At 63.1% G+C, this 17706-nt stretch overlaps 4 protein-coding genes across 4 annotated transcripts in view; 2 read left to right on the top strand and 2 right to left on the bottom strand.

Moving 5' to 3' along the window:
* Positions 1 to 248: 248 nt before the first annotated feature.
* On the top strand, positions 249 to 1464 carry MNEG_3649 (putative Cystinosin like protein; the record flags this gene model as incomplete). The annotated part of the gene is made up of 3 exons (XM_014047879.1): positions 249 to 576; positions 802 to 991; positions 1221 to 1464. 3 exons carry the CDS (start codon positions 249 to 251, stop codon positions 1462 to 1464), a joined length of 762 nt encoding a protein of 253 aa, XP_013903333.1.
* A 1796-nt stretch (positions 1465 to 3260) lies between these two features.
* MNEG_3648 (TVP38/TMEM64 family membrane protein) lies at positions 3261 to 5571 on the bottom strand (the record flags this gene model as incomplete). Its single annotated transcript, XM_014047878.1, has 6 exons — positions 3261 to 3638; positions 3858 to 3994; positions 4223 to 4460; positions 4758 to 4951; positions 5157 to 5303; positions 5460 to 5571. 6 exons carry the CDS (start codon positions 5569 to 5571, stop codon positions 3261 to 3263), a joined length of 1206 nt encoding a protein of 401 aa, XP_013903332.1.
* A 2110-nt stretch (positions 5572 to 7681) lies between these two features.
* Positions 7682 to 12361, bottom strand: MNEG_3647 (Protein NLRC3; the record flags this gene model as incomplete). The annotated part of the gene is made up of 8 exons (XM_014047877.1): positions 7682 to 7828; positions 8040 to 8183; positions 8350 to 8445; positions 8717 to 8888; positions 9272 to 9450; positions 9830 to 10049; positions 10348 to 10804; positions 12157 to 12361. The coding sequence occupies 8 exons, from the start codon at positions 12359 to 12361 to the stop codon at positions 7682 to 7684; spliced, it is 1620 nt and encodes a 539-aa protein (XP_013903331.1).
* A 1563-nt stretch (positions 12362 to 13924) lies between these two features.
* Positions 13925 to 17706, top strand: part of MNEG_3646 (CAS1 domain-containing protein 1 Flags:Precursor) — a gene marked incomplete at both ends in the record, with an annotated part of 5565 nt that continues 1783 nt past the window's right edge. Inside the window, 12 exons of the mRNA XM_014047876.1 lie at positions 13925 to 13999; positions 14293 to 14363; positions 14521 to 14715; positions 15009 to 15065; positions 15313 to 15385; positions 15642 to 15776; positions 15941 to 16080; positions 16259 to 16319; positions 16508 to 16623; positions 16831 to 16961; positions 17215 to 17288; positions 17448 to 17591. Of these exons, the coding sequence (XP_013903330.1) occupies positions 13925 to 13999; positions 14293 to 14363; positions 14521 to 14715; positions 15009 to 15065; positions 15313 to 15385; positions 15642 to 15776; positions 15941 to 16080; positions 16259 to 16319; positions 16508 to 16623; positions 16831 to 16961; positions 17215 to 17288; positions 17448 to 17591 (1272 nt within the window). The remainder of the gene's footprint in view (positions 14000 to 14292; positions 14364 to 14520; positions 14716 to 15008; positions 15066 to 15312; positions 15386 to 15641; positions 15777 to 15940; positions 16081 to 16258; positions 16320 to 16507; positions 16624 to 16830; positions 16962 to 17214; positions 17289 to 17447; positions 17592 to 17706) is intronic.

Raw genomic sequence — 17706 nt, 5'->3', positions numbered from 1 at the left:
GTGGTGGGAGGTGCGTGAGTAGGGGTGGTGCCCGAAGCAGGCAGGCGAGGCCTGGCATGGGGAGGGTCGACGGGGCTGTGCGGCGGCCGAGTGCGCGGAGTGTTGGATGGCGCTCTCGCAGCCGCCAGTCCGGCCGGCCGCGGGACACAGCGCCGGCAGCCTCTTGCGCACTCGTTCAATAGTCTTGCCCGAGGTCTGGAGGGCGTCGTGCCGTTGTTCTGACAGCTCGCCCCCCTGCACCCCCTCCAATGTCACCGACCCCCAGCGACGACGTGCGCTCGTCGTACGCGGCGCTGCACGGCGGCGCCGCCCCCGACGTGAGCGCCGCCGACTTTGCATTTGCGGGCCACGCGGTGCTGGCCACGCTGCTGGTGTCCTGGCAGTACGTCACCATGCGCCGCCCGGAGGACAGCGGCCTCAGCCCCCTCGCGGCCGCGGCTTGCGGCGCCGCGGCGCTGGCGTGCTGCGGGGCCGTGGCCCAGATCGGCGCGACGTGCGACGTGTACGACTGCGCGTCGTGGATGCCGCTGCTGCTGCTGCTGGGCAGCATCAAGGTCTGCTGCACCATGGTCAAGTGTGAGTGCGCCCGCGCGGCTGGCCTTTGAGGGGAAGAGGGGCGAGGCAGTTGGAGCGCTGCCGTCACCGTCCGGCAATCTCGATTTCCCCAATTCGCACCAGCGCGCCCGCGGCCCAAGCGCTGCCGAGCCGCTGTCTTGCCGCTCGCGCCCACATTCACGGCTGCACCCACAGCCCGCCCCGGCGCCTGCGCCCCCCCGGCCCGTGTCACCCCTCTGCCCCCAGACACGCCCCAGGTGCTGCACAACCACCAGCGCCGCTCCACCGGGGGCTGGAGCCTCACCAACGTGCTGCTGGACCTGGCGGGCGGCTCCCTCAGCTTTGGCCAGGTGCTGTTTGACGCGGCGGCGCGCCACGACATGTCGGTCATTGCGGGAAACCCCGCAAAGCTCTGGATCGCGGCCCTCAGCATAGGGTGAGGCCCACGGCGGACCGCTCCGCTTCGCTCCGCGCACAAACGGGCAGGACGCACCAGGGGCGGCCGAGCAGGGCGGTTGCGCGGCGCGGCGCGGCAACGCCGCTGGCGTTGTCGGAGGGGTGCGTGCTGCGTCGCCCAAGGGAAGCCGCCTGGCCTTTGCCTGGCCCTGGGCACGCCTGCCCCTCACCCACCCGCACACACCCATTCTCGCGCCCCCTCAACCCAGGTATGATGTCATCTTTGTCCTGCAGCACTACGTGCTCTACAAGGACGACAGTCCGACGTCCACCTCGCCACCTGGCGCCGGCGCCGGCGAGGCCGGCCGCGCCGGCGGCGCGCAAGCGCAGGTGGTCGCGACCGTGCCGGTCGCGGCGGAGCGCGGACGCGAGCAGCCGCGGCGCCGCTCCGGCGTCAGGGCGTTTGCGGAGCGTGTGCGCACCACAGTCAAGGGTGCCAAACCGCAGCCCTGAGTTGGCTGCGCATCATACGATGGCCGAGCAAGGCGCGCGTCCGCACGCGCGGACCACCCAGTCAGTTGTAGACGCCGTTGCATGCAGCTTGATTCGTGTCCTGAACTGATTGGCGTGCGCGTGATTGCGAAAGAGCAGGCGTGGTTGATGCGGAGCAGGCGGGGCGCCCCTCGCGCCCCGCACCCGCCCTCCCCGCTGTACCATCACCCCTATCCTTCCCTTAGCGAGCGAAGAAGCATCATCCTTGTATTTGGTGTTTGTGCGTGTCCAAGCGGCCCAATTTGAGCCGTGCCTGCACGCGCGTAGGGCGGCAGCTGCGCTGCAGGTTCCTCCACACCGCCCTAGAACGGAAAGAGACTCCCTGATTGTGGGCTTGGGGGCGGTCCAATCTTTGGGGCACACCACGCGTTGAGAAGAGCGAGCGAAGGCATGAGTGTCCGTGGCCCCGTGGGGCGCCCTGGCTGCATCGGGCCCGCCCAGCGGCACGGCACCGCCACCCCTGATCCCCCAACTTAACCATTGTCCTTGCTTGTGGGATCGGGGTGGCGCTGGTTGGAGAATCTGGGGTGGCACTCGTGGTGCCACCCGCTCCCCGCACCTCATTTGTTGCAGGGTGTGGGGAGGGAAGGGTCAACATCGTGGCGGGTGAGAGCGCGCTGGCCGGCATTACGCCATTCCACCGGCCTAGGCGCACACAAACCTGCACCACAGGCCTGCTGGCCGCCTGCCCGAGGGACCAGCGCCCCAAGGCTGGAGCGAGCGCCGTGTACAACACAAACACAACAACGCGTACGTGTAGCTGCTGCCTGCGCGCACCCGCCAATCGCCCAGGGCCTGTCGAAACTCGGGGCTGCTACGCCTGTGACGCGAGGGCCGCCTGGCGGCCAGCAGCGGCGACGCCCTGCACGTGCCGCCGAAACCCAACGTTCACGTCTGGCTGGCATTGCTCCTCCACCTGACGGCCTGCATACCCGCTTTGTGGGCGCTTTGGGTGCGGGCCTCTCCTTGCCCTGGCAGGTCCCTATCTTTGAATCGGTGGAGCGGCCAAAGTGCTGCAATGCGTGCGGACCCCTGCGCTGCGCCCTGCTGCGGCTGCCTGAGCTGCACCTGCCACCAGCCATGTGCCCACTTGGCCATGACACGTGCCATCCATTCAACACCTGTATACCAGCACTTCACATTGCGCGTTGCGGGCTAGCGTCGATGCGTCGCCAATGCGCGCCTCCTTTACGCTGTTTTAGGCCCGGTTTGAGGTCATTCACTGCGGTTGCCTCCGCCCAAGCAGCGGTTTTATGCAACGGCCTTACCTGGCCGCGCACGCTTGCATTGCAGGTCGTTAGTGCTGGGGCAATTGCCCGTGCGTCTGATGCAGCGGAAGGCTTGTAATTCGAGCCGTGTGCTGGAAAGGCGGGCATATGATCGGCTGGCTTGTGGACAGCTGCATCGCAGCTTCCTCAGCTTGTGGATCGGAGGGCGTCATGCCGGTCCAGCCTTTCACGCTAGCCGGGGCAGCCCCGTCTTGCTGACGGAGTCCAGGGCCAGCAGCAAACCCGCAAATAATTGTCCTGCTGGGGTGGCCCTCCACCATGCTCACCAGCCTGGGATGTGCCATCGCACTTACTGCAACAAACGGTTACTTACACCAGAACGGGTCAATACAGCATCTTCCATGATGCATACACAGGCCAATGCGCTGATCATTTTGGGCTAGCAGTTGTTATGCTGAGGTGATGGAATAGCTGAGGAGGTAAAGCGAGGACTGCAGTCAAGGAATTTGCAAATAGTCACCCCCCAGGTCACACAATGCTGCTGATCAAACTTGGCACGTGCGGCTGCGAAGCGGGCCGCTGATGCATCGTGGCCGGCGCCGAATGGTTGCGCTGCTGCATTGACATGTGCACCTGCTGTTGCAGATGCTGCTGCGCGAGCTGCTGCTGTTGCGACAGCTGCTGCGCGAGCTGCTGCTGTTGCTGCGAGAGCTGCTGCAACAGCTGCTCCGGTTGCTGCTGCTGCTGGGACGCCTGCTGCGGCGGGGTCGCCGGCGCCGGCACCTGGGGCGGGGGTGTCGCCACATACCGCACGCGGCCCGCGCCCGGGCCGCGCTGTGCCATGCCCGGCCGCGCATCGGCCGCGCACAGCAGCGGCTTGCGGCAGTCGTCGCTGCCCTGGCGGCCCTGAGGCAGGCGGCGGCAGGGGCAGGAGTCAGTTGAATCAGATGAGAGTGCCAAACCTGGTGCGGCTGCGTCCCCATTGCCCTTCAGAACCAACCATGTGAGCCGTACATGATGCTACATGGCAGCGGCGCGGCGCAGCCACGTCCGGCTCCGTGGCCACCAACCACCCGTGACCCTGGCACCCCCCGCCACCGCGAACCCCAGCCTCAGCGCCCGCACCAGCTCTGCATCGCCGTCCACGCCGCCGCCCTCCACCCGCGCCAGCCGCTTTGTCAGCGCGCGCTTCGTGTAGACCGCCGACCCCACCAGCACCAGCACCGCCGTCAGGCCAGATATCACCGCAAACGCGATGCGCGCTGCAGCGTGAGCGCGCGGGCAGGAAGGCAGAGGGGGCATGCAGCCGCAGTGCGAGGGCGGCGTCAGACACGAAGGCGGCGCCGCCTTGTGGCGGGCGCTTGGCATTCAAGCCGCAACCTTGGCAGCCACTGGGGCCTCCAGGCTCCCAAGCGCAGCTCAGCTTGCTCCTTCAACCGTACTCCACCCTTGCCCAACGCGCCATGCCCTTGCAGGTGCGTGGCCCTTACCCTGCGGCGGCGTGGCGCTGGCGATGGCGCCCTCTGCGTTGGCCACGTCCGACAGGTCCTTGAGCAGGTTGCCGCCCCACACGTAGAGCGCAATCCCGGGGGCGATGCCAAACACCGAGGGCCAGAAGAAGTGGGAGAAGGGCAGGCTGGTGGAGCCCAGGGCGTAGTTGAGCAGCGTGAAGGGCGACGCGGGGCAGCAGCGCAGCAGCAGCACCAGCTTCCACCCGTCCTCGCGCAGCTGGGGTTTTGCGGGGGGGAGGTTGAGGGCGACGTGCGTGCAAAGGGGTCGGGTGGGCGGAGGTGTGAAGGGTTCGGGGGCATGAGGCGAGCAGCAAATCGCGTGATGATGAGCTGCAGCCCACGCTCACGCGGCAGCCAACAACTGGCCGCAGGAAGAAGGCAGCTGCATGGAGCGCGGCCGCGCAGCGGACGGCGCGTAACCAAACAGGGCGCCTCGCTGGACACGGGGGCCAATGCTCCTCCTAAGCAGCCGCTGCAGCCCACACACGCCCACTCAAGGGGCGGTGAGGCTCACCGCTGCCTCCATCGCCACCCAGGTGGGCCAGGCCGCTGAGACGCGCTCTATGTAGGCGCGGAACAGGTGGCGGCCCAGGGCGAAGGCCAGGGTCTCCCCCACGACGCAGGCCGACCACACCAGCATCATGCCGCGCCCAAAGCCAAAGAGCGCGCCCGCGGCCACGGCCAGCACTCCCGTAGGGATCAGGCAGACTGAGCGTAAGGGGCAGCGCGAGTGAGGAGTATCGTGTGTGTGAGTCTGCGTAACAAGGCACCAAGGCGGACACTGCGCGCGGGGCCCACATCGTGGTCACCTGGAGCAAGCGTCACATATCAGGCCGTCCGCTGCGCCCGCAGGGCGCGTCGTCGCCCACCCCGGCTCCCCCTGGGAGCGCGCCCCCGCGCCGTCGCTGCTCACTGGTGAAGGTGATCTGGATCGCGATCAGGGCCACGGCGCCTTTCGTGCGGTGGGAGTCCACCCAGTGCACGAGGGCCGACAGGCGGCGCCGGTCCGCGGCTTGGTACGCAACCAACAGCAGCACCAACAACACAAGGGCAACCAGGGCTGCGGGACGCGGACGTGGGGCAAATGCATGCTTGTGTGGTCGGGGTGCGATGTGCGGCACGGGCGCGCACACGAGCGGCCGAAGCGCGAGAGGGACGCACAAGCAGAGACAGCAGCACGAGCAGCGAAGCGCACACTGCACTGCACGGTGCTCACCGCGGAGGGCCCAGCTGCTGCGGGGACGCCGCTGCTTATCTGTGCCGTCACCTCCCTTATCGAATGGCGGAGCTAGGCCGGAGCCCTTGAATCGCTTCCCAGAATTCTCCATATTCCCCCCCATGGCCCGCGAAGCTTTTTGCGGCAGCGCCTCTGTCACGTCAGGACTTTGATAACAAGTGTTCCATGGACCTTGATGGCCAAAGCTGGCGAGAGAGGGCGGGATGCTTCCCCTGATGCCACACTGGTGCCTCTGACACGCCAATCGGCAAAACGCTACACTGCGCGTGACAGAAGGAACGACGAGAGAATTTAAAGGGCTGCGTACCACATCAAGGCGCGAATGGGCAGCAGGTATCATATGGCCGCCCGTCACCGCTGGCCAGCCCTCCTCACTCGTGCACTCACCTGTCGCAGACCATGGCTCCGATGCCAGGACCCTGCATGGCTGGGCAGTTGCTTCTGTGCATGATGTGACGAGGCTGTTTGCAGCCGTTTTCATTGGCCGCCCCTTGGTAGGCACATACACCGGTGTGTGGGGCTCTATCCTGTGAGGGGCAGTATCTCACATCTTCACCTTTCACACGAGCAGGGGCAGCACACACAATTCCATGCGTATGGTAGGTTTTGAAGCAACTTCTACACGGGCAGGCTGGTAGCTGTAGCAGCACCAGCCGCCCCAAGGTTCAAACAAGCACTTGACGGGCCCACGGCGCTCACAAGTCACCTCACTTGCCACGAAGTGGACTGTAAGCCGTGTGCAGACCCATGATACTGCGCGCCCTCAGGACACATGATGCGAGATGCACATGCGTGCGACAGCACCAGGGCCCTTTGTGAATGGGCGTGACTGGGATATTCAAGGGAGCAACATGACCTCAACCGTCTGGTGGTGCCAAGACCATGCGCAGTGTGCAAGGATTCATGTGCTGAGCTTAGGTGGCATGCAACCAGACCGGGATGTTGATGTGCGCCGCATGTTGCGAGGCCCCTCCACATTTATACGCTTGAGGCTGCCGGAATCGCCTGCCCCATCAGCAGGTCCTTGCCTGGTCAACAATGCTGCATTGAAAAAGCCACGGAGTAGTGCAGCTTTGTTGCCTTCTTCTGCGTAACGCTCCTGGAGTATGTTGCGCTGCACCCACTTATAATTTGCTGTGTGGTCAAGGCGGCACGCACGGCCACGGGGGAGCTGTCGATGCTCGACGCAACCTGGCGGTGCCGAATCATATCTGTGCTTGCGCTGCACCCGCCTGAGCCGTAAAACCAAGTATTTGTGACGGGCATGATAAGGGGCCGATGCATCACAGCCTCACATAGCATGCAGTCTCTATGGACAGGTCCAGTTGCACCAAGCGTTGGACATGGACGACGGTGTGTGCGCGTAGTGGACGGCCGATGCGCCAAGTTGACCAGGGGCGGGTGGCACCGTCAGCAACACGCAAAACAAGAGAGTGAGTTCACGTTTTCAGGCATGGCTGGGATTGATACGACCGGGGACTTGCGCCGTTGTCACGGTTGGCAGTGCCGTGTTTCAAGTCAGATAGGTACGAGACTATGAGGTACGCGAACGAAATGTCTCATGAAGAAAAATTGTTATTGCGAAACATCATAATGGTGGTGCTGGGCGGTGCGCCGTGGCAGCGCAGCGCCAGCAGCCGCCAGGCCGTGCACTAGCAGCCGCCGCCAGGATGTAAGACCTTAGACGGGCAGCGCGTTCGTCGTTCTACATACAGAGCTTGATTTTCAATATGCAAATATGTAGCCGAACGCTCAAGATAGAAATCAGGGCAAGCACAACGTGCGCTTGAAGCAGTAGCCGCCGTCAGCATCGCCCGAGCTTATATGCTGCTGCCGCTCACATGCTGCCAGGGGCCCTCCTCCAACCTGCTATATAAATTTTCTGCCATAGCCAAGATCCAGGGAGCTGGGTCTACAACTTTTTCAGCCGGAAAATGACATGGCAGCGCTGCACCTTTTGCATTTCAAAGAGAGTTTGGGTGCTGTACTTGAGTGCATTCAGGGCCCCATATGTTTACGACTGTACACATACAGGATTATTTGTATAGTTCGTACACCTGTTTGTCTTTCATAGACAAACAAGCATCACACTCATGATGAAGATATCCCACTGCAAACGCACGACTGCGGGTTGAGACATGCGTACGCAGGATGGCAGAATGGGCCATACATTGTACTTTTGCTCGTCCGGCCACCAGAAATCAGAAGCTGACAGTGGTGGTGCGGCCCCCAGCCATCTCATACACCATGTCCACCGCCTCACTCAGCGCCACCTGGCCGAATCGAGTGATGTAGTTGGCGTTGAGCCGCAGCTCCTTGACAGCGCCCTCCGCGTTGGCCTTGAGCGCCTGGGCCGAGGGGGATGGCAGGTTCCAGGGTTGTAGATTGCGGGCCGAGGCCACATGTCGGAAAGGAGCATGGTGTCCAGTGGCCTGCGCCCATCTGCAGGTGGCTAGCAGTCCCTTTCATGTGCCCAGCTGAAGGCCCCATCCCGGCCCTTCGCTCAGATGCCAAACGACCCCGCGCTACACACCCGACACGATCAACCCCCCTCCCAACCTGTGCCAGCGCGCAGGCCCCGTCGTCCTTGATCTCGTTGTACCCCAGGTCCAGCTCAGCCAGCCGCTTGTTCTCGTGGGCGCGCAGCCCGCGGCCGATGAGGATGGCCCCGTCGTTGCCCAGAGCATTGCCACGCAGGTCCAGCTGCGGCGGTTTGCAGGACGGGCAGAATGAGGGGCCAGGAGAGGGTGAGGCGGCCTGCCAGCCAGGCAGGGCAGCTGAGCACGGCACGCGCCTGGCCGTCGAGCTGCACCTAGGACACCCGGGGGGGGTGGCCTCCTGTGGAGTGGTGCTGCGCCGCTGCGCCCACCTGCGCCAGTGTTGTGTTGTACATGATGAGGTCCGCCAGGGCCCTGGCCCCGGGGCCTCCGCCGATCTTGCACCAACCCAGCTTCAGCGTCTCAACCTGGGGTTCAGCGGGTGCCAGCGCGTGCGCGTGCACGCGCGCGCGCGCGCGCGCGCGCGTGTGTGTGTGTGTGTGTGTGTGTGTGTGTGTGTGTGTACGCGCGCGCGCGCGTGCGTGCACGCGTGCACGAACATGATTGCCAGCTGACATGTCTCTAAAAACCAAGCGACAGCATCAGCACATGCGGCACCTGCAACAGTCTGCCCCAATGGACAACCGGCAACTGGCTCAAAGCCCAGCCTCAGGCTACCAGCCCGCAACAGGAATTCACCTTGGTGTTGAACTTGAACGTGTTGGCAATGGTCTCGGCCCCCTCTGGCCCAAGGGGGTTGTAGCCCAGCTCCACGCTCTTCAGGACTGGGTGGCCGCCAAGGGCAGAGCCCAGGGCGGCAGCACCCTCGGGGCCGATGTCGTTGCCGCCTAGGTCCAGGGTGGACAGCTCCCTGGAGGTGTTTGCAGGAGTGTGTGCGTGTTGTTGGTGTGCGTGTGTGTGTGTGTCTGTGTGTCTGTGTGTCTGTATGTCTGACCTTATGTGAGTGTGTGTGTATGCACACGCACGTGCGTGCGCGTGAGTGCTCACACGGAGAGCGCTTCATGCCAGGGAGTCAGGCCGGGAAGCTGCGCTTGGTGGGCATTGCAACACTCCTCGTGCAGGCCTCTCTACACACGCCTTGCGCTGTGCAAAGCATGCAATGGCCGCCAGGAAAAGCATGCGCTGCAGGGGTTGCACAGGGCCGGCTGCAAATGCGGCCACAAAACGCCCCAAATCCGGCCAATCAACACGATGCACCGCCACAAGGCGCGCTACCCACCCCCCTGGCCTCACTTGCAGGCCGCCAGCGCTGGGGCGAGCCGCGCGGCGCCGTCGTTCCCGAGCTCGTTCATGTACAGGTTGACATCCCTCAGGTTGGGCTTGTTGAACAGCAGCCGCGCCAGCACGTCTGAGCTCTCAGAGGTGAGGCTGTTGTTGCCCAGGTCCAGCACCTCAATGGGGGCCTCGCGCGCCTGGCCGTGTGCCGCAGGGGTGGGAGAGGGTGACGGGTGGGCTGGGATCATGAGTGCGGTTCCGGGTTCATGGTCGGCTGTTGCGTGCCACCATTCAAGCGGAATTCCAACCCGGCGAGCTGGGTAGCGGGCAGGAAAGGCCGTATAATGTGTCCTCACCATCAAAACAGGCCTTACCACGTATCCTTGTGTGAGTGTCGTGTGCGCGCACACGATACGCACATTCACAAGTACACGCGCCCCCAAACACACACACGCACACGTACACACATGTCACATACACACACACCCAAGCACACAAGCGCATACGAATGACTAAACGAACAAACAACAACACATGCAGGCAATGATGATGCCTCACGCGCACCCAGTGCCCTACCATGAGTGCCTCTGCAATGGCCTGCACCCCCGCGTCGCCCAGCTCGTTGCCTCGCAGCTGCAGCTCCCTGATGCTGCTGTTGCCCATGAGCGCCGCCGCCAGCGCCTTGGCGCCGTCTGTCCCGATGTAATTGTCATTCAGGGCCAGCCGCGTGAGGGTCTGGTTGACTGCCAGCATGTCAGCCAGGGCCTCTGCGCCCTTCACGTCGACGGCGTTACCACTGAAGAGGGTTTGGGAGGAAGGCCGGCAGGGTGGCGCCTCTCATGAGCGCGCACGCGCATGGGTATGTGCAAGCACATGCCCGCGCAGAGAGGGATGGGGGTTTGAGGCGGGGTTCGCAAGTGGCGGTTTGGGGTGTGGGGTGGGGACATACCTGTCGAGCGCTGTGCTGCGGGACTAACCAACCCCCCGCCCCGGCCCAATGTGAGTGTCTGCGGCCGGCCAGCGGATGGTGGGCAAACTCTGTGCTCGCTGCGCGCTCCCCATACCATGAGCGGCTCCCGCCCCATGCGACGCACCTGAGATCCAGCTTCAAGAGGGTGGTGTTGAGCTTGAGCCCCTCCCCCAAGGCTGCCGCCCCTGCGTCCCCGATCCCGTTGCTGCCCAGGTCCAGCGCCTGAAGGGACGCGTTGCCGCTCAGCTTGGCCCCCAGCAGCTCCGCGCCGTCGTCGCCGACGCTGTTGGTCGCCAGCACCAGCGTCTCTAGGCGGCAGGTGGGCAGCACCTCGCAGAGCTGCGCGATGCCCACACGGCCGATGCCGTTGTTGGCGAGGTTGGCGGCCACGCATGTCGTGTTGAAGGCCAGCGCCTCCACCACGTACGCGGCGCCCTCGTCACCCAGGTTCTTGGCCGACAGGTCGGCCGAGGGCGAGTTCTGGAGGACGGAGGACAACACATTGAGCCGCGCCGCGGCCTCGCGCTGCAGCCGCTTGGCGCTGGCGGCGTCGCCGGCGGCGGAGGCGCCGGCGGCGAGCGCTGTTTGCGCGGTGCCAGATATCGTGCGACGGTAAGCTAGCAGCAGGGCCGCGGCGGTGGCAAGAAGGACGCCCATGAAGACAGGCGTGCCTATCAAGGGCGGCGGCGCGGCGGAGCCGGAGTCCCGTCCAAGGGCCTGCTGCTGCTGTTGCCGCGCTGTCGCCGCTGAGCTGCGAAGATTGGCAGCAGTGTTCTGCTGGAGCTGCTGGCCAGCCTGGGCGGTGGCCTCCGCGATGGGGGCATCCGGCTGCTGCTGGTGGTGGGGCTGCTGCTGCTGCTGCAGCTGCTTCAAGGCGTGCTGTTCTTGCTGTTGCTGCTGCTGTTCTTGCTGCTGCTGGTCATTTGCCGCTGATGCAGCCGCAGCTGCCGCCGCGACCTCGCGCTCCACGTCCGCTATGCTCGTCTCCTGGATACTGGTCGGAGTATTTAGGATCTTTTTCTTGCCAGAACGAGCGCTGCATTGCACGCTGCGTTGACGGAACGCGATCGCCAGGTGCGGGAGCTTGCACGCCTGCGGCCCCCGCCGCTGCAGGCCGCAAAATGACATGCTACGAGTCATTGTGATCCCGTAATCTGGCCTCATGGTAAGCTACAACCTCAGATCACTAGATCCTGTCCGGAACGTCTGCTCGCGGGCTGTACCGGTCGTGTCAATTACGCCCACTCATTGAGACGACCGTTGCATGAACAGCGTACTGATAACCACTACGGTACATGTTTGTGTGGTCAGCCGGGACGAGCGGGATGCAGGGCGGGAACGCGCCCGCCTGGCACCGGTGTGGTTGTAGGAGACTCATAAGTTGAGCTCAGCGCCGCATGTCAATACAGCAGCACATCTGCACGTCTCATCACTTCACACAGCGACCCACCCTTTGCTGTCAACCCCTGCTGATTAAACCGCACCCTTCTCATCCGTGTGTGGCCCTGCGCGTGCTGGGTGCTGTCAGATCTGTTACTTCCGATACACACACGGCATCATACCATACAGCCCTCCAGCGCCTGCTGTGCGAACCCCGCAGTACAACCCCCTCCTGGCTGATAAGCGTTTAAACCTGGGTGCAAGCTGGCTAAATGATGTGCGAGACTGGCGTCGTGAACATCGCACACGAGACCACTGTGACGCACCTGCCGACCACCGTGACGCACTTTCTCACTGCCACAGCTTATTCACGACTCAGCGATGACTCTCAACCACGTCGTCGTGCCGCCAATTAGCCGCGCGCGAGTCCTCACCAGCTCAGCGACATCTCGGTCGCACCGCAGCACCACCCCGCCGCCGCGCATCGCCGCGACGCGCGCGAGGGCCCCGACAACAGGCCCGCCCTCGCTTCGCGGCGGGTGGCTGAACGCACGTGCCACGCACAGGCTGGTCAGGAATGTGAGGCGCAGAAGGTGGTGGGCGTCCAGGCCCTTCAGGCGGTTGTAGGACACATCGATGCGCGACAGGCTGTCCGGCAGGGGCGGCAGCTCCGTCAGAAGGTTGTGGCCCGCCAGCAGGGACTGGAGGCGCAGCAGGGACGACAGCGAGGCGGGAAGCTGCTCCAGCCGATTGTACATCACATCAAGCGTCTGGGCTCAAATTCATTGTATGATTTGAATTGATGTTGGGAGCTCACAGAGAGGTTGTTGAGGGCAGGGGAGCAGCGCAAAGGCTTTGCTCGTGCAGCTACCGGCCAAGGCAATACCTGCTGCCACACTTGAATCCTCAGAGCCACGGGCCATGCAGATCCTGTGCTTAAAGCCGAGCCTTTGGCGTGCAATCTCAACAGGAAGGAGCAACGCAGTCGCACCCCCCCCCCTGGTCCAGCTCACCTCTAGGTTAGTGAGCCGCCCCAGGCTGGTTGGCAGCGAAGCCGCTGCTGTCCAGTTGATGTACAGCCGCCGCAGGCCCGTCAGCTGCCCCACAACCGCAGGCAGCTCAGTCACGCCCCCACTGTCCGCAATGCGCAGGGCGCTCAGGTGGCTGGTTCGGTCGCCCCCGCGTGCCGCTGCGTCCAGCGCCGCCACTACGCGCCGCACAGCTGCATTGCCGGGTGCTGCCCTGACTTCGCAATACGCCAGGCGCTCAAACAACAGCGGCAGCAGGCGCCTGCCATCCTGGCAGCCGTCGCAATTCTTGTTGTCGCAGCCGTTGCAGGGACTGTCAGGGGCAATGCATGTGACACGAGTCACCACAGAGTCGAATGCCGCCCGCCAATCGCGGCACACAGGGCGCACGTGGGCCTTCAAGCAAGCACGCGCAAGATTGGGCGGACACAAGCCGGGCGTTAAGGTGGTACATGGAGGTCCGGATGGAAAGGGTTCACAGCAAATGAGGAGGACCGGCCATGTTGCAAGGGGTGCAGGGCTGTGTTGCAAATGGCGGCTGCATCGCAAGGGGCGGCCGTGATGCCCCACATGGAGAGGCTGGATGCTCAGGGCACTGCTGCAGACTCACCGCCAGGCCCCCGACGTCTAATAGCACGATGGATGCCAAAACCTGAACATATGCATGTGTGACATTGGAATGCGCGCCGTAACGGCATGTTGCGTGTGCGCAACTCGTCCCAGCCATCAAGCTTGCTCCAGCTGTTTTGATCGTTGGACCAAGGCATGGCGACGCGACTACAAGCAGCCATAGCTGCAATTGAATGCAGCGGATAGGAAACAGCCTTTTCGCAGCATATGAAGGTCCATGCTCATTGCATGCTCACATTCTCCGGCAGCGCGGGCGTCGCAGTGCTGCTAATGTCGTCCGCGCTGTCTATGCTATCGGCGCCCCGCTCTGTACTCATTCCGCTGGCAGGTCCCTCGCCAACCATATTTTGACTGGAAGTAGGGCTTGATGACAGTGCCGGCCAAAAAGGCACCGGGGTGTGCACCGACCCGCTGTGCTTGATCGGAAGGAGCCAACGGTATCATAGGTCTTCGAGGACGTCTGACGTCCTGTGTCTACTTTGCGTGTTACATTGGTACGGTATCATAGACGCGGTGGCTGCCGCAACTCAACACTCGCGAAGAAAGTAAGAACCGAGCACCGTACAGTAGACCAGGGCCCTGATTTTCACGTTTGCACAGCGTTCGGAGATATTTGCAGGCAGTATCTTCCGGCAGCATCACAGCAAGGGCGACCTTGCAGGCATGGCGGGGGAAGGCGGGGTTGCTGCTGCTGCACAAGCAGACCGACAGGGGCCAATGATCGTCAGCGTCGGACAGGTACGCTGGTTGAGTGATACATATTGCATGCACCAGTACAAATGATATCGCTCTGGGGCCGCGGGCTTCAGGGTGGCTGGAACGAAGCTCGCAACGGCACAGCGCTGCTTTCTTGCCCCCTTGGAGTCGTCTACGGTTTTGTTAGACTGTTAGAATTAAAATATGCCGGACACCAGGGCCGTTCACCCGCTGCGCACTCGCATGGCAGACCGCACTCGGCGCCGCACTCCGCTCAGCGCGCACTGCACTACAACACGACGTGTTTCACCAGAGTCGGCCCTGCTCCTCAACAGGTCTCATTTCTTCTGACCTACCTGTGGGCTCTGGGACTGTACTTCTACTCCCTTGCGCTGCACCAGAAGCGGTGCGTGGTTGAAGCAGTGGTCAAAGGCGCGGAGCGCCAGAGCAGCAGTCTCCAATGCGCCGAGGCAGACGTGCGCAATCGCTGTCTGCAGGCAGCTGGCAACATGCACTCTCCTAACAGCTTACCGATGCTCCGCCCTCGTCCACAACCTCAGCAGGACGACTCGAGCCCTCTCAAAGGCTCACTTGTCAGATGTGCAGCTCCCCGAGTTTGACTCGGCGAGCAAAGGGGGCGAGTCGACGCCGCTCGTGAGCCCGGAAGGCCGGGGGTCCGACAGCGCCCCTGAGCATGCGGTGCATTCGTCGCAGAAGCTGGGCTTCTTTCAGGACGCGGCCAGCAGCGGCCTGATCAAGTGAGGAAGGGGGAGGGCTGGGCTGGACAAAAGCCTGTGACGGTTGCTTGCAGCGCACAGTTGCTTGACATCAACTTGCGAAACCAGAATTTTGGCCCTGGTTGCTGCAACACAGCCCTGAACATGAATGGACGCCGCAGCAGGGCTTTGAACTTATGTGGCTGCCAAAATTGGTCGCATGCCCAGTTCGGCATGCGCCGTGGCGTGGTGTGGTGAATGTTTACGTACAAAGCGCACCAGTTGCAGAGGGGTGTGCATTCAACTGCACCCTCTTTGCCTCTGGTTAATCTCAGGTGTGTGTTATTGGACCAGCAGGCGCTATTGGACGCCAAGGACACGCTGCAGGCTATGTGGGTGGCAGTAGACGAGGCAGACACACGCCTGGGTTGCAGCAAGCGTTTGAGCGGCGCCCAGGGGTGCACGCGGCAGTCTTGAGGTGGAGTCGCTGCCCGCTACTGTTGGTGCGGGCCTGCACTGCCCCAGAGGGAGCAGCATTAGCTGTCGACAATGGAGAGCGGCAGCGGGTAGCAGGGTTGTACAGTGTCGCGCATGCACTGACGCGGTTGCTGTCGCATGCCTGCCCTCGTATTTTGACAGCGTGGAGTTTGGCACCATCATGGTGTGGTTCTTCCTGTGCGACCGCACGGACCTGCTGCCAGCGTCAGAGAAGGTTGGTAGGGGCCGGGGGCCGCACTCATGGGTGGCCTTTGCTGGGTGCCGGCATGACGCCCTGCAAGGCTCGCAGCACCCCCCACACGCTGTTGCCTCATATTGACAGACATTTTGGTGTGGTGCGCTTGCGCATGGCACATACTCCTAGGCGCATGTGACCTCCTAGGCGCATGCTCCTGCGCCTTCTTCTGTTTTCGACAGGTGACCTAATGGCACCACCGCCTCCTGTCCACCCTCCCCTCCCCCCCCCCCAGCACTACGAACGCGACGTGTTTCTGTTCATCTTCCTGGTACTCACCATCGTGGCATTTGGGTATAGCCTGCAGCCTGTGCGCACAACGCTGCTGCTCAACCGACCTCAGACGGAAGAGTGGAAGGGGTGGATGCAGGTGCGGCACGCGCGCAGCACGCACCAGCCATGGGGACAGTGACTGCAACCGCCAAAGTTAGCTGCGGAGGCTGCCCTGGCCCTGCACCATATTGTTATCAGCCGCAGACAACACGCCATATTCACACAGCGACACGCACCCACTGCCTGCCCTATCCCCCAAAGGTGCTGTTCCTACTGTACCACTACTTTGAGGCACGCGAGGCGTATAACGCCATCCGCATCTTCATCGCTGGGTACGTGTGGATGACCGGATTTGGCAACTTCTCCTACTATTACCGCACGGGCGACTTTGGCATCGGGCGGTGAGCAGTAGCGGTGGATGGCGGGCTGCATAGGGAGCGACCAGGGGGTCGTGGGCTTGGGTGCGGTCGAGGAGGAGAGCGCCAGCATTTTGTCTTGAAATCATGTCAGCAAGGATGGATCTGTGCATGTGGGGTGCTCCTGTGCCCCATCTGAACGTGTTTTTCGATTTCCTTGCAGGTTTTGCCAGATGATGTGGCGCCTCAATTTCATGGTGTTCTTCACATGCGTGGTGCTGCAGGTGGGGCTTCCTTGTGTGTCATGCAGAGCTGGCGTCAGCCCCTGGGTTTCCATTGTCGTCCAGCATCGTGCACCTCAACGCAGCAATATCAGGGGACCTTCCAAGCCATCATCCACACCGTACTCAAGGCGTGTCAGCAACCCCACTCGCATGCCCTGCGCAACCACTTCACCCCCCCCCCATAAAAGAACGAGTACATGCTGTACTACATCTGCCCAATGCACACGCTGTTCACCATCATGGTGTACGGGGCCCTCGCCCTGGCGCCACAGCTCAACAAGAGCCACCCCTGGCTCTGGGCCAAGTGAGCCGTCCTGTCCCAGAGCGGGCTAGGGAGGGGTGGGGTACGTCTGCCGTGGTGCCGGCATCGCAAACCGTCAGACTGCTAAGTCCTCGTGATTCAACTCAACATCGCAGGCCTGATTTGTGCTGCACCTCTGCCGATCAGCGCTGGCGGGCCTGCTCTGGCTCACCCATCTGCTTTGTCCGCGCCGTCCGTGCTCCTGCTCAGGATCCTGGGTTGCCTGGTGACCGTGCTCGTGTTCTGGGACATCAAGTCGGTGTTCTACGCCCTCTGGACGCCCTTCGATTTCCTCATGGGTTACACAGACCCCCGCAAGTCGGACAACGACCGCCTGCACGGTGGGCATCGGCAGCATCAGCAGGCGCGATTGCGTGGCCATGCGGGAGGGCGGGCCCAACAACTCTGGAGGCGGGTCCAGCCGTGCCCTGGGCTGCAGTCGCAGCCCACCGTGGCATCAATGTTCTGGGCCTTTGGCCACCATCCTGGCTGCCACTCCCCAGCGTTTGTTGGGGGTTGCCTTCCCCCTCCCGTGGCCCGCTTCTGTGTCCTGCCCTCCCCCTCCCCTAAACCCTCCCCCACTCTCTCCACCAGAATGGTACTTCCGTTCGTCCCTGGACCGCTTCATCTGGGTTTACGGCATGGCTTGCGCGATGCTGCACCCCTATGTGGGTGGCTGTCCACGAGCCGAGGGCGGGAGCATGACTTGGGAGGCGTCGTTGGTGGTTGTCGGGGCAAGGTGAAGCCGATCTGACGGCAGTTAGCTGCCCTCACCATCGCCCACACTGACGCTCTCGCGCTTGCTGCACACCTCCGTGGCGCCCCAGGCATCCAAGGCGCTCACGGCGATCGACGAGATGCCGCCGCCGCGCCGCTGGACGGTGCGAGCCGCCGTGGTGGCAGCCACCTGCGCCGTGTTTGCGGTGTACTACCGCAGCATATACGTGCTGCCAAAGATCGAATACAACAAGGTGAGTCGGGATGTGTGTGCTGCACTGGGGCATGTCAGTGTTCTGTCAGGGAGAGAGAGAGAACGAGAGAGAGAGAGAGAGAGAGAGAGCGAGAGAGAGAGAGAGAGAGAGAGAG

The sequence above is a fragment of the Monoraphidium neglectum genome (genome assembly GCF_000611645.1).
Source record: "Monoraphidium neglectum strain SAG 48.87 unplaced genomic scaffold scaffold00468, whole genome shotgun sequence".
Lineage (NCBI taxonomy): Eukaryota > Viridiplantae > Chlorophyta > Chlorophyceae > Sphaeropleales > Selenastraceae > Monoraphidium > Monoraphidium neglectum.
This window is presented reverse-complemented; position numbering and strand designations above follow the sequence as displayed.